Source organism: Schistocerca nitens, chromosome 8 (assembly GCF_023898315.1).
Source record: "Schistocerca nitens isolate TAMUIC-IGC-003100 chromosome 8, iqSchNite1.1, whole genome shotgun sequence".
Taxonomy (NCBI): Eukaryota; Metazoa; Arthropoda; class Insecta; order Orthoptera; family Acrididae; genus Schistocerca; species Schistocerca nitens.
Genome location: NC_064621.1, coordinates 84512036 through 84526711, shown reverse-complemented (window position 1 = coordinate 84526711; position 14676 = coordinate 84512036). Strand labels below are relative to the sequence as shown.

At 39.7% G+C, this 14676-nt stretch overlaps 1 protein-coding gene across 3 annotated transcripts in view; it reads right to left on the bottom strand.

Moving 5' to 3' along the window:
- LOC126198654 (phosphatidylinositol 4-phosphate 3-kinase C2 domain-containing subunit alpha) overlaps window positions 1–14676 on the bottom strand; it is a 266382-nt gene that overhangs the window by 171847 nt on the left and 79859 nt on the right. For all 3 annotated transcript variants that reach the window (XM_049935126.1, XM_049935125.1, XM_049935124.1), the window contains 4 exons: window positions 6545–6774; window positions 6339–6438; window positions 797–1014; window positions 439–679 (listed from right to left, as the gene is read on the bottom strand). In XM_049935126.1, the coding sequence (XP_049791083.1) occupies window positions 439–679; window positions 797–1014; window positions 6339–6438; window positions 6545–6774 (789 nt within the window). The remainder of the gene's footprint in view (window positions 1–438; window positions 680–796; window positions 1015–6338; window positions 6439–6544; window positions 6775–14676) is intronic.

The following is a 14676-nucleotide window of genomic DNA, read 5'->3' as shown; positions in this document are numbered from 1 at the left end:
ACTTTGAAGATGGTAAAGTTGATTTGGAAAAAATTTACTACCTTACATTTGTTTGTATATCAACTGCACTAGTAGTTACACTGCCCAAATGTAAGTACCAGTCAGCCAGCCTTTAGTATGTGAGTTTAATAAATTATTTAATGATACTTTCATTTTATACACAGAAATTCATAGGATAAACTAGAGACCTTATCCTCAAACGTTAAATTGATAGTCTTAAACTTTTAGATCCACAAAACCACCATGGTGTCATTTTTTACACAATTCACAACTACGGGCACAATATGTTAAAGCAGTGTTTTGTTTTACAAGCAGATGACATCACTGTTTAATGTCTGAACACAGGCAACATTAGGTGCCTTTTAAGAGTCATAAAGAAGAGAAATAAATAGCCATTCTATGACACTATATTAATTTTAAAAAACGTTGGATACATACTGGATGGTAGTTCAGCTTTGGTGCTAAGCTGGAAGTCAACATGAAATGCATGACAGTAAGTTTCCACCATCACTTGAATGGCATCACGAATATTATCACAGTGATGGGTAATATTTTCAGCTACATTCTCAACATGGTCAGAAGCACTCTGCATCCTCAGAGTCACTATTGAATAATCACCATCATCATCAAGAATTTCAGGGTGTTTCACAGCAATACCAGATCTTGAGCGTTCTACTTCCTGGGAACATTAGTACATGGTGAAATACTTTTGATAATTTCTTAATAATTTTCAAGTATAACAACAACTAAATAATATGTAAATGATGTATAAAGACTAAAAATCTGTCATACTAACTGTCTGGGTGACTGGTATGAACTGGAGGCAAGCTGACTTGAAGCCTTCAAGAGCTTCTGTTATCTCTTGTGTTTCTATATTTCCTAAGTATGTACATACAGCTTTCACAGCCTGTACAACTCCTTTTGATTGTAAGGAAGGCATAACACTAGGATTATTCTTCTCTGCCATTTGCAATGCAGCATGATGAACTCTCTCCATTTCTTGTTCTAATGTCTCTGAAAAAGCATAATGTCTTCTTTGTGACAAATGTTTCATAAAAGCATATTAGGTTACTAATTTGAAACATTTCCTATCTTTATCATTTTCCATGATTCTGTTTACAATGAGGAACATTAATGGCAGTTAAGTTGGTAGTAAAGACTTCAATGAAACTGTTAAAGCAGAAGCATTTAACTTAAAAAATGAAGTCCACTCATGGTACTTTATGTCCAGCTGCATTAGAAACAGTGTTGCGATTGTCAGCTTACAATAATACATCTTAATGAAAAAGAATAAACATTGTACCAAAAGCTGTAGAATACTTTACAAGGTCTGAAAAAATGGACGTTAAGCTGCATAGAACTGTTACATTGCCAGAAGATTCCCTGTCTTCTAAGTACCTGAAATAAGACACACTATCCTTAAAAGATGTTGCTTCTGTTGCCCAAAAAATCAAACCATTGGAAAAAAAGGGGGAGTTGGTGTAAAGGATGAGCCAGACAATAAGGGATTTTACTTTATTATATGAAACTTTATTATATGAAACAGAAAGCGTAAGGAATTGAATTAGAAAAGACTAAGTTGAGCATAATTTCTGAAGGACTTTTCCTTTAAGAAGGTATAGTGCATGGCGCATCGTTGACACGACAGTGTTGCCTACTTAACTGTGTATATGACAATGCTGCGACTCCAAGATAGCTACTTCATACTTCTTCTTCAAACTCGACTTCTCTCACATAAAAAAAAAAAAAAAAAAAAAAAAAAAAAAAAAAACTTTATTGAGTGACCAAATTCGCCGTATTCATCCTCTCAACATCTTGCGACTAAACTTGCCATCTCTATAACTCCATGGTGCTGGCCTCATTGGGCCCAGCTGGTTGCTTAAAACTCCGTCTATCATTGGTTATCTCGCAGTGTCCTGGGACACGTCATACAGTTAAATGCTACTACTTCAGTAGTCGGTATTCCTTCGGAAAATACAACGGGAAACAGTGTCAAAGAAGGCTCAAGGTTTTGAACAGAGATTTCCGCTTACTGGCGGTTTAGCTGCGGGCTAGACGCGGTTCGCGTCTGATGTTGCCTGATCAGCTGTCGTCAGAGAGCACGGAACACTGTTCTCGTGAATTCTTCTTCGACATGAAAGATTAAAGAATGGACTATGCCGCGAAATTGAAAAGTGAAGAAACGGCACAGACGGCTAGGGTTTCCGCGCAATTGCCAGTCGCGTCACGTACGGTACGTGCCCCTACGGGTGGTGCATGACTCTTCAAGGGTTGTTCTGTTGATAGTGGAAAGATGAAAGTGGGTAGAACAGACTATGTTGCGGAACGGAAAAGTGAAGAAACGACGCAGACAGCTAAGGGACCGCGCGGGTGCCAGCCACGTCACGTACCTTACGTGACGCGGTTGGCAACCGCGCGGCCCCTTAGCTGCCTGTGTCATTTCTTCACTTTTCCGTTTCGCGACATAGTGCATCCTATCCACTTTCATCTTTCCACTATCAACAGAACAACACATGAAGAGCCATTCACCACCCTCAAGGGCACGTACCTTATGTGACGCGGCTGGCACCCGCGCGGTCCCTTAGCTGTCTGTGTCGTTTCTCCACTTTTCCGTTCCGCGACAGTCTGTTCTACCCACTTTCATCTTTCCACTATCAACAGAACAACCCTTGAAGAGTCATGCACCACCCGCAGGGGCACGTACCTTACGTGACGCGACTGGCAATCGCATTGAAACCCTAGCCGTCTGTGCCGTTTCTTCACTTTTCAATTTCGCGGCAGAGTCCATTCTTTAATCTTTCATGTCGAAGAAGAATTCACGAGAACAGTGTTCCGTGCTCTTTGATGAAAGCTGATCAGGCAACATCAGACGCGAACCGCGTCTAGCCTGCAGCTAAACCGCCAGTAAGCGGAAATCTCTGTTCAAAACCTTGAGCCTTCTTTGACACTGTTTCCCGTTGTATTTTCCGAAGGAATACCGACTACTGAAGTAGTAGCATTTAACTGTATGACGAGTCCCAGGACACTGCGAGATAACCAATGATAGACGGAGTTTTAAGCAACCAGCTGGGCCCAATGAGGCCAGCACCATGGAGTTATAGAGACGGCAAGTTTAGTCGCAAGATGTTGAGAGGATAGAAACGATGAGTTTAGTCGCAAGATGTTGAGAGGATGAAGACGGCGAATTTGGTCGCAAAGTGAAGTTAGTAGCAAGATGTTGAGAGGATAAAGAAGGCGAATTTGGCCGCTCAGTAAAGTTTTTTTTTATGTGAGAGAAGTCGAGTTTGAAGAAGAAGTATGAAGTAGCTATCTTGGAGTCGCAGCATTGTCATATACACAGTTAAGTAGGCGATACCGTCGTGTGCGCCATGCACTATACCTTCTTAAAGGAAAAGTCCTTCAGAAATTACGCTCAACTTAGTCTTTTCTAATTCAATTCCTTACGCTTTCTGTTTCCATTATGGAAATCTCTAGATTCTCCTTGAGTTTTGTTTCTCTCCTTCTGTTAACAACAGCATTGACATCCAATGACACAATCTACACCCCACCTCCACCAAACTGGTGTCACTTTTCTTTGTCAATTTCACTTGATATGTTCAACAAATACATTGATGCTTGAGAAACTTCCCATAATGTGAACGTCATTACACGTTAGGGTCAGCCCAAAGAGGCACTTAACTTTCTTTGTTTAGGTATTGATATAGCATATGCAGCAATTTATAATATTTGTGTAACTCATTTTTATATTTTCATGTTATGAACCAATTTACTGATGCATAATGTAATTTTAAACAGAACCCACTGTAACAACTCATCTAGCGTGATGTCACGAGTAATCCCACTTCTATTTTGTTGGTCATCGGTGAATAAACCATATCGATTAGGCACATCTATTCCCTTTTATTCAGTAATAGTATACCCCTTTTGTGACATTAATATTTGTCACTTAACATTGTGGAGCACATAAATAATCTCCTCGGGTGCAGAAGCCCAAGAACATGTGGAGAGAGTGTAAAGTACAAACAGTGCAGTGGACAGCGTCAGTAAGCTTCATCTCTCTCTCTTTCCCTCCTCAACCTGACGCTTGCCTCCCGCGCCGCGCACTTGCTCGCTGCGTGCGGCGTTTGACAGTCGTAGGCGCCTCAGCTTCGCTCCTCAGCTGCCGCGTGCAGATTTGACGACGCGCTGGCCTTGGAAGTTATCTGTCGCGCGCCTTTCTGACGTAGCGCGAGATTCGGCCTCGCAGTCAGCTGCCGCAAACTCAGCTGCCTCTATGGCGTAGCGTCCGCGCAGATCTTTAGCAAACGGTTCCTGTTGGAACACCATTAATAACCTTTCATGCCACTATGGCTTACTCAATTAGTATTCGCGCCTCTTTAATTATTTTTTTTTTTTTTATACCTGAAAGCTTATTCGTGATCCCTTGTCAGCTAACTTTCCTACTTTGTCTAATAAATCAAATGGTCACCTCCTGTCATCAATTGATGACCTGCTAAAACATGAAAAAGGGCAAATTCCTTACGTTCGCCTGTTGGCAGACATAAATGAATGGCAAACCGCCATTAAACTACATACAACAATTGAACACAGCGCCACGGTAACCCCAGTCACTATTATTTTTCTTATTATTGTACTTATATTAACCCAAAAAAAGAGAAAACAAAAACCTATCAGGCATGTGCCCTCCCTTAGTTTTAAGAGTGAAACTGAGATATCAATTAATGTGGAAAAACTAGTGTAGTGTAGTGAAGTGTTCCCTTAGTGATAACTCCCTTTTCAACTGTGTTTTGAAACATGTGGACCTCCCCTCATACCTCCCCTGCGCTGAGTTCCAGTGCACGGACCTGGCCATGGCCACACCCCCTACCCGCCGGCAGCCTGCACGCTGCCCGCTAAGGACAACACACCACGCCGCCTCGTGCCACTCGCCCTCGCCGTGACTCATCAGTGGTGATATGTTTATATTTTCAACTTATTCCAAAAAAAAGACAATTTTACTTCAACTTAGCAACAAGAACACTTGACATATTTATCTAATTCACACTGCTATGTTTTGTCCTAATTTTGTTTTGATATTCTATGATATTTTATGATGTTCAGATTTTTTACTATGTTTTGATGTTTTATGATGATTCTTGTATACACACAATATTGTTGACATGTGTAAGTCCCCTTGCGATCCTTAGGAGGTCTTTAGAGTCTCTATACCCTCCCATAGATTAAGACCCCTGCCGTCTTCCGTGAGGGCCATTCTTAATCAAGTGATGTTCACTTTCTTTTGCAAGATAAATTTGTTTACATTCAAATAGTAATTACATTGAGCGAATTCACGTACGTTCTCCACTCCCACGGAAGGGGGAGGAATGTAAAGGATGAGCCAGACGATAAGGGATTTTACTTTATTATATGAGCCTCAAACCGGTAACTTCATTTTTCCATTACGGCCAAGCCACAGCCGGCAGTGTTAGGTGCCTGTAAATTCTTTCGTCCCACGGTCTAGTAACAGGAAGTCAGCACCGACGAAGGGCACCTTGATCACGCGCCTCTCTCATGTGCTTACGAGGTAACGCCGCCCCAGGCGTCGCTTAGCAGGCAACGCTCTGGAAAGTTCCATGCCGCCAGCACGGTTTTCTCGGTCCTGACCAATGAGGGCGGAGGAAGCCGCGTGGTGCGTCGAATATACCCGGCCGCCCGTCGCCGGGCCCGCTCTCTTGCATTCTTGCTCACCCGCGAGTCAGATGTGCGCCCTGTAGCGTTGAACATCTCCCGCTTCTCCCGGTGCTGCGGCACTGTGGACTTAGTTTTGGCAGACAACCACTTTCGGTAGCTTCGCGAACAATGTTCGCCAAATTATAAGCTCTGGCTCACCCTCACCTCCCTTGGCCTATGTAGTCCCTTTCATCATGCTTTAGCCAATAAATGGCCTTTCTCTAAAAATTACACTATTATTCCATAACGCCCACCGCCTGCCCAAACGCCCATCCTGTACATTGGATTGAATTGTGTTGTGTAATTACATCCTCCAGAGTAAATAGGGATTAAATATTTCCCCCAAGGCATGCAATACAAGTCATGACAAAGATTTTATTGGTGTCAAGTGGGTTCCCATTTCTTCTACTGAACTGAATACATTTTGTCTTTCTGTGAAAGTGCTAGTCTAATTATAGCAGCAACAGTGAAAGTCCACATTTTCAAAAGCTGTAATGAATGAATTTAACTTTTTATGCTATAGTTTCTAAATGAAAAATTATTTGCGAAGCAATATTGAAAATCTAAACAATTAATCAACTGAAATTTCAATAATAGCTAATTGTAAGATTTGAAAAGTTTAAACTTACGTAAAATTATTAATAAATTATCATGAGTTATTGGATGTGATGGTTCATTTGGAACTAACTCTTCCAGAGTCAAAATAGTATCCCTTTTGTCATCCTGCAACTGAAACAAATGAAATGTATTTTGCAGGACTCTTATCACATTGCATAACTTTTAAATCTTTCTTCTATCAGAGCAACTTTGTGCCGTTTTGTGGAGTGATACTTACTGTCCTTGCTAGAGGCCTAGTTAACTGATCAATATGCAAAATCGTGAGCACAACATCTTGTTCCAGTTTTATGCATTGATGTACATATTCATAATCTGAAAGGCTAGTCTGAGATGTAAAGTATTCTGCTAGACCCCATACTTTCAAAACATAATCTTTGACATCACCAGTTAGGTCACCTTCCAATTCACAAACAACATGATAAATTACATGTTCCACAGTGGAGTTTACTGTAAAAGAATAGTAACATTAGTAAACATTGTGTTACCCTATTATCTACAAATAGGCTAGAAACTATTGAACCAATAATCAAATCAAAATTCAAATGTAGTCAATGTGGAGAAGAATGCCAACAGAACATTGGATGTTGGATTGGAGGTTATCCAATACAAAAATTTAAAACCTTCCAAATTATGTATATACATACAGCCAAGTTGCATAACCACAAAAGGAATCTCTGGAAGCTTTGTTCTGTATGGCTGGAAAGGTTACACATATTTTTCACTTTTGTTACACGCAATTTAAAATGGCGACAGTTCAAGAGCAGGCTCAGTGTGTTCTGTAACTTGCAGAATTGTACTCTGCTATGTCTGTACAGTGACTTTTAGAACCTGATATGCATGTCAACAACCTATGAGGAAAAGCATTTGATTCTGGAACAAGAAACTGAGGAGCACAGGTAGTCTGTTGTGTGTGAAGTCTCTTGGAAAGCCATGAATGCACAAAAAAATGTTTATCACATAAAAGAATCATTTCAACGAAGGCTGCAAAAAACTGTTTGTGCTGATAGTTTGCACTTATAGATTCCATTTTCAACAGTGCATGATGTGTTGCACAGAAGACTCCACTAATCAGTTTTCCCAAAAATTTACTAGCCTTCTTCTCTCATTTTCTGTATGTTGGATTTTATCTTTTTGTCATGTCTCAAGTTTCCCACTGACTAATGGTTTCAGTGTTGAAGGCTTTTTGACCTCAGCTAATTTCAAACTGTTGCTAGAATAAAAGTACTATTAGTTACTTTCCCTGATTTTTCGGTGTAATGCTTGCTACCGGTATATCATCTTTATGTCTGCGTCACTGATCTCTGTGTAATTTTGGCTTTCACCATTTTTTCCCATGACCTCTTTTCTACTAGGGCTATTCTGATCATATCTCCTTTCTTCCCCACAATAAAAGTTCTATTGTCTTTATTCTTCTGTTATTTCTTATATTACACTCACAAAACTATCTTTCCCATTCATTTACCATTTGTCACTGAGCTCAAGAACTTGAGTGTAAAGATAATCATTCTTCAACGAACTTGAACTTCTAGTTTCTCTCTCATCTAGTCGTATGCCTTAAGTTATTTAAGCAATTAAAAAGTTTGTATAAACTTTTCCCCAACACACGTTTCATCTACATCTACATCGATACTCTGCGAATCACATTTAAGTGCCTGGCAGGTGGTTCATCGAACCACCTTCACAATTCTCAATTATTCCAATCTTACACAGCACTCAGAAAGAACAAACATCTATATCTTTTCACGCAAGCTCTGATTTCCCTTATTTTATTATGGTGATCGTTTCTCCCTATGTAGGTTGGCATCAACAAATTATGACTCTGCAGTGAGAAACGCCTTTGTTTTAATGATATCCATCCCAAATCCTGTATCATTTCAGTGGCACTCTCTCCCCTATTTTGCAATAATACAAGATGTACAGCTCTTCTTTGAACTTTTTCAGTGTACTCCGTCAGTCCTATGTGGTAAGGATCCCACACAGTGCAGCAGTATTCTATGAGGACGGACAAGCAGAGTGTAGGCAGCTTCTTTAGTAGATCTGTTACATTTTCTAAGTGTCCTGCCAATAAAACGCAGTCTTTGGTTAGCGTTCCCCACAACATTTTCTATGTGTTCCTTCCAATTTAAGCTGTTCCTAATTGTAATTCCTAGGTATTTAGTTGAATTTACGGCCTTTAGATCTGACTGACTTATCATGTAACCGAAGTTTAATGGATTCCTTTTAGCAATCGTGGATGACCTCACATTACCATTATTTAGGGTCAATTGCCAATTTTTGTACCACACATATCTTTTCTAAATTGTTTTGCAATTTGTTTTAATCTTCTGATGACTACTAGACAATGAATGACAGCATCATCTGCAAACAACCTGCTCAGATTCTCTCCCAAATCATTTACATAGATAAAGAATAGCAAAGGGCCTATAACACTACCTTGGGAATGCCAGAAATCATTTCTGTTTTACTTGATGACTTTTCATCACTTAGTATGAACTGTGACTTTTCTGGCAGGAAATTACCAATCCAGTCACATAACTGAGATGATATTCCATAAGCACAGAATTTCACTACCAGCCACTTGCATGGTACAGTGTCAAAAGCCTTTTGGAAATCTAGAAATACGGAATCAATTTGAAATCCCTTGTCAATAGCGCTCATCAATGTATATGTATAGACCTAGTTGTGTTTCACAAAAAAGGTGTTCTCTAAATCTGTGTTGACTGTGTCAATAGACTGTTCTCTTCGAGTTCGAACACTGTATATGTTCCAAAATCCTGCTGCATATTGACGTTAATGATATGGGCCTGTAATTTAGTGGATCACTCCTACTACCCTTCTTTAATACTGGTATGACCTGTGCAACTTTCCAGTCTTTGTATACATATTTTTTGTTGAGTGAATGGTTGTATATGATTGTTAAATATGAGGCTATTGCTTCAGCATACTCTGAAAGGAGCCTGATTGGTACACAGTCTGGACCGGAAGACTTGCTTATATTAAGTGATTTAAGTTGCTTTACTACTCCAAGGTTATCTACTTCTATGTTACTCATGTTGGCAAGCTGTTCTTGATTTGAATTCTGAAATATTTACTTCATCTTCTTTCGTGAAGGAATCTCGGAAGGCTGTGTTTAGTAACTCTGCTTTGGTAGCACTGTCTTCAGCAGTATCTCCATTGCTATTGTGCAGAGAAGGCATTGATTGTCTCTTGCTGCTAGCATACTTCACATATGACCAGAATTTCTTAGGATTTTCTGCCAGATTTCAAGACAAAGTTTTGTTGTGGGAACAATTATTGAGGTCTGCTTTAAATTTCGAGTTTCTGTAAAATATCACACCGACTGTCTCTTGCCTCTAGTATACTGTACATACAACCAGTATCTCTTTGGATTTTCAGCCAGGTTTTGAGATAAAGTTTCATTGTGCAAACGGTTATAAGCATATCGCACTGATGTCCATGGCAAATTTCAAACTTCTGTAAAAAATAGCCAGTCTTGGAGATTTTGCGTCTGTTTAAATTTGGCATTTTTTGTTGTTGTTGTTTCTGCAACAGTGTTCTGACCCATTTTGTGTACCATGGGGGATCAGCTCCATTGTTTGTTAATTTATTTGGTATAAATCTCTCAACTGCTGCCAATACTATTTCTTTGAATTTAAGCCACATCTGGTCTACACTCACGTTGTTAATTTGGAAGCAGTGGAGATTGTCTCTCAGGAAGGCATCAAGTGCATTTTTATCTGCTGTTTTGAATAGGTATATTTTTCATTTATTGTTGGAGGATTTGGGGGTTACAATAATCAATCTTACTAAGATAACCCTGAGTTCACAAATCCCTGCATCCGTTTTGATGCTCATCATTAACTCAGGATTATTTATAGCTAAGAGGTCAAGTGTGTTTTCACAACTGTTTACTATTCACGTGGGCTCATGTACTAACTGTTCAAAATAATTTTCAGAGAATGCGTTTACGAAAATTTCAGATGATGTTTTAAGCATACCTCCAGACCTAAACATGTATTTTCATCAACATATAGATGGTAAATTAAAGTCACCACAAACTACAATTGTGTGAGTTGGGTACGTGTTTGAAATAAAACTCAAATTTTCTTTGAACGTTTCAGCAACTGTATCAGCAGGTCAGTAAGACGATCCAATTATTATTTTATTCTGATTGCCAAGAATGATCTCTGCCCATACTAACTCACAGCAACTATCTACTTCAGTTTAAAGATAAACTGCTTTTAACAGCAACAAAAATGCCACTGCCAACTGTGTTTAGCCTATCCTTTTGGAACACTGTTAGGTTCTTCGCAAAAATTTCGGCTGAACTTATCTCTGGCTTTAGTCCAGCTTTCAGTCCTATAAAGATTTGAGCATCAGTGCTTTCTATTAGTACTTGGAACTCTGATACTTGCCCAACACAGCTATGACAATTTACAACTATTATACTAATGGTTCATGTATCTAAGTTCTTCCTGTGTTCGGCCTGCACCCTTTGTGACTGAAGTCCTTTTTGTATTTTCCCAAGATCCTCTAACCTAAAAAACTGCCCAGTCCACACCACACAGCCCCTGCTACCCATCTAGCCACCTCCTGTGTGTAGTGGACTCCTGACCTAATCAGTGGAACCTCAAACCCAGCCACCCTATGGCTGAAGTCGAGGAATCTGCAACCTACACAGTCGCAGAACTGTCTGAGCCTTTGATTCAGACCCTCCATTTGCCTCTGTACCAGAGGTCCACAATCGGTCTTGTCGACTATGCTGCAAATTGTCAGTTCTGCTTTCATCTCGCAAGCAAAACTGGCAACCTTTACCAGTACTGTTAGCTGCTCGAAACCAGAGAGAACCTCTTTCAGGCTTAGATCAAAAGACAATGAGTACACCGTGGCATATGATACAGTGTTCAGATATAAGCCAAGGGCTTCTGATCACCTGGTTAGAGACAGCTTGCACTGCTTATGCAGCAATATTCGAAGAATGACTTACCTCTATAGCTTTCCTGCACTACGCCTATTTTCAAGGCTGTGGTAAAGTGAAAACGTACTGGTGCACACTCTTGGGGTATGAAAATCTATATGCCACAACTAAATATGAGTGTGGGAGTCCAAAGCTTTGTGTGTCCTTTTATACGAGGGCTGTCCAAAAAATTCTGGAACATTTGCATCTTTGCACCAATGGTGCATTGGAGCAACATGTGGTAGGCATCGCTGCACATGCCTGTATTTAATGCGTAACTACTAGAAGTTTCATTGTTGTATGTCTGTTAGTTACTATTCAGTGCTGTATTGAGTACACCATTGTGTCGCACAGTTTGCAAATTTCAAAACGGAATAGAGTGTGAGCAATGCATTTACATTAAATTTTGCGGGAAACTCAAGAAAACCTTTACAGAGACACCAAATGATGCAAGAAGCCAACAGTGGTGATTACTTACACCTTATTCAGTGTTAAGAATGGTTCACACAGTTTAAAAATGACCGGACAGAAGTTAAAGTAGACTCTCATTCAGGACACCTTTTGATGTCTATCGATGACGCTCCTGTCACGAATGTCAATGAAATTGTGCGTGCCAAACGAAAATTGACAGTCAGAAAGATTGCAGAAGAATGTAACATTTCAGTTGGATCATGTTATGAAATCCTGATAGCATTTTGGAATGCACCATGTTGCCACCAAGTTCGTCCCCCGGCTCATGAGTCAAGACCAGAAAGACCTCCACCTTGCAATCCGTGACGAGCTTTCGAACCACACAAATGAGAGTGAGATGTTGCTTTAGAGAATCGTAACTAGTGATGAGACGTGGGCCTACAGTTATGATGTTGAAATTGAGGTTCAGTCTTCACAATGGGTCCGGAAAGGTTCTCCAATATTAAAAAAGGCTCGTCACGTCAAATGTCAAAGCCATGCTGATAGTTTTATTTGACGGATTAGTTCATCATGAATTCAAGCCACAGGGGCAAACTGTTAATCGATGGTACTATCAGCATATGCTGTGATGCCTGTGAGAAAGAAATGGCCTAAAATGTGGCAAAACAATTCATGCCTCTTGTGTCATGATAAAACACCCACACCTTCACCCCTGTTGGTGCTTTACTATTTACATGTATTTGTTGAGTAGTCGTCCATAATGAAAGAGGATAACTACACCACCTAATCACATCACGACACTGTAATGCTTTTGCAAGAAAATTATGTGCCCTGATCTACAGTGCATGACAGCAGTGTCTTGTCATTCTTCCAAGTTCAACATCTCACTCAACACAGGAGGATGCTGACTCAGTTTTCCAAGAGGACCTAGTGCAGGACATGAAGAGCCAGTTTGCTGAATGGACTGGAATCAGAGCAAGGGATGAAGCAGCAAGTTCACAGTTCCCAAGTCATGAACAGTGATCCTTGATGTATACAGTTATGAGTAAAACTGTGTTTATATCAAAGAAAATGGTACAACAGGGACGAACTGTATGAGTCAGTGTAGTAGTTTAGATAATGACCTCTTATTCTTATGGAGCTTGCTCTTTCTGGCCATCCTGATTTAGGTTTCCATGTTTTTGCTAAGTCACTTTCGGCAAACACTGAGATGGTTCTTTCATCAAGGCCATGGCTGATGACCTGTCATATTCTTTTGAGGTATATTTATATATTCTGTGTATGTATATTTTTGAGCTATTTATTTTCGCAGTATTATGACAAATTCTATTAATTGTAATACAGTCCCTCGATGAATGAATGACCAAACAAATGTGAACCTATTCCATGAAATTCCAATCTGTGTAACTGACATTTTTTGATCTTAAGGATGCTGCTGAAACATTGCTGTCAATGTAGGCAAGTAAGTTCTCTAAATGCAGTATGATCAAATTGTCTCATGCTCCTACACCTCAAATAGCTATACAAAAATTCTTACTCTGAAACAGAAGATTGGACAAATGTCAGGGCATTCAAAAGAGGAAATATGATGGCAGATGTATGACTCGCTGCACTTCATCTGAACGACCATGTTAATCAGTTGCAAAGCAGAGACTTGTTCATGATGCTGCCATTTATTCCCCAACAGCACAGGGAGTTTTACAGTAAACTTTGCAACATCTCATCCCAACAATGTAGTTGTGTAAGAAAGAGAAGTCATTACTAAGAGAACTTTTCCCTTGAATTTAATTTTGTTATTCAATAGTAAAAAAAATTAAAAGAAATGAGAAACGTCTTTCGTTGACTACTGTTCTACAGTTAAACTATTACTGCTATATTTCTGTACTTTTATTAGCATGAATAAAACATAGTGCCTCTTTATTAATGGCACTTTAAACAAAAACTTTCTTACTGGCACTTAGAACCAGTCTGTTTCCTAATATGACGCTTAGAACATTCTTATAAAATTATTTTCAAACATGAGATCTGGCATTTAGAATCAGTTCCATTTCCACTCTTCCTGTGTAAATAAAGCGAATTATTATGCTATTACAATACTGACACTACGAACCATTATTCTCTGCTATACCCACACCATGTACTCCTTTCTTCGCAACACTCTTCACAAGAGCTGGATCGGGAGAGGTCGGCCTGTGCAATGTCTACAATGAACACCAGATTTGACCCAGTAAGATCTTTTTCTGTACATTAGCAAAAGAAAAATTATACCACACTCAAGTAGGCAATCTTGCAGATTTTTGAGCTAGACTGCAAAAGCCAAAAGACTAGTCACACCACTGATGCTCTCTAACACGTGGCAACTGTTTACACCATCATTGCTCCAAGCCAGTCTCACAGAGATCTACTAAAACTCAAGACTACTCTCATCTGTGTAAACAGCAACACCACAGAAGCAAATAAATGGAAGAGTGCTCATTCTGTCAGTACATTTCCCCTGACATTCCTCCAAGTCAACTTGTTTTCTAGAACCAAATTTACAGTGTCATTTCCGGTACTGCATGCTACTTTTCATGATATTACCTTGAATCACACATCTAGAGCCATTACAAGTGCCACACGATACTATCTATATTTTGTATCAAATGGAAAATTCACTAGTGAAAACTACAAAATTACAAGGAGACAGAATGGTTGGACAGAACTAACTTTCAGGAGTCAAAATTTTAAATACTATCCAAGTGATATGTTGGGACATTTACAAAGGCGTTACCAGTCACTCAGACTCCCAGTTGAGAAGGAATCAGTGAGAAGGGGGGGTGGGGGGTGGGGATTCTCTTCATACAGAGGACTGAAAAACATCGGCTGCACTTAATTGCTTAATCTACAATCATACCCTCCCTCCCTCCCTCCCATCCCCCACTCCTTCAAAATTTTGTTCAAATGTGTGTGAAATCTTATGGGACGTAACTGCTAAGGTCATC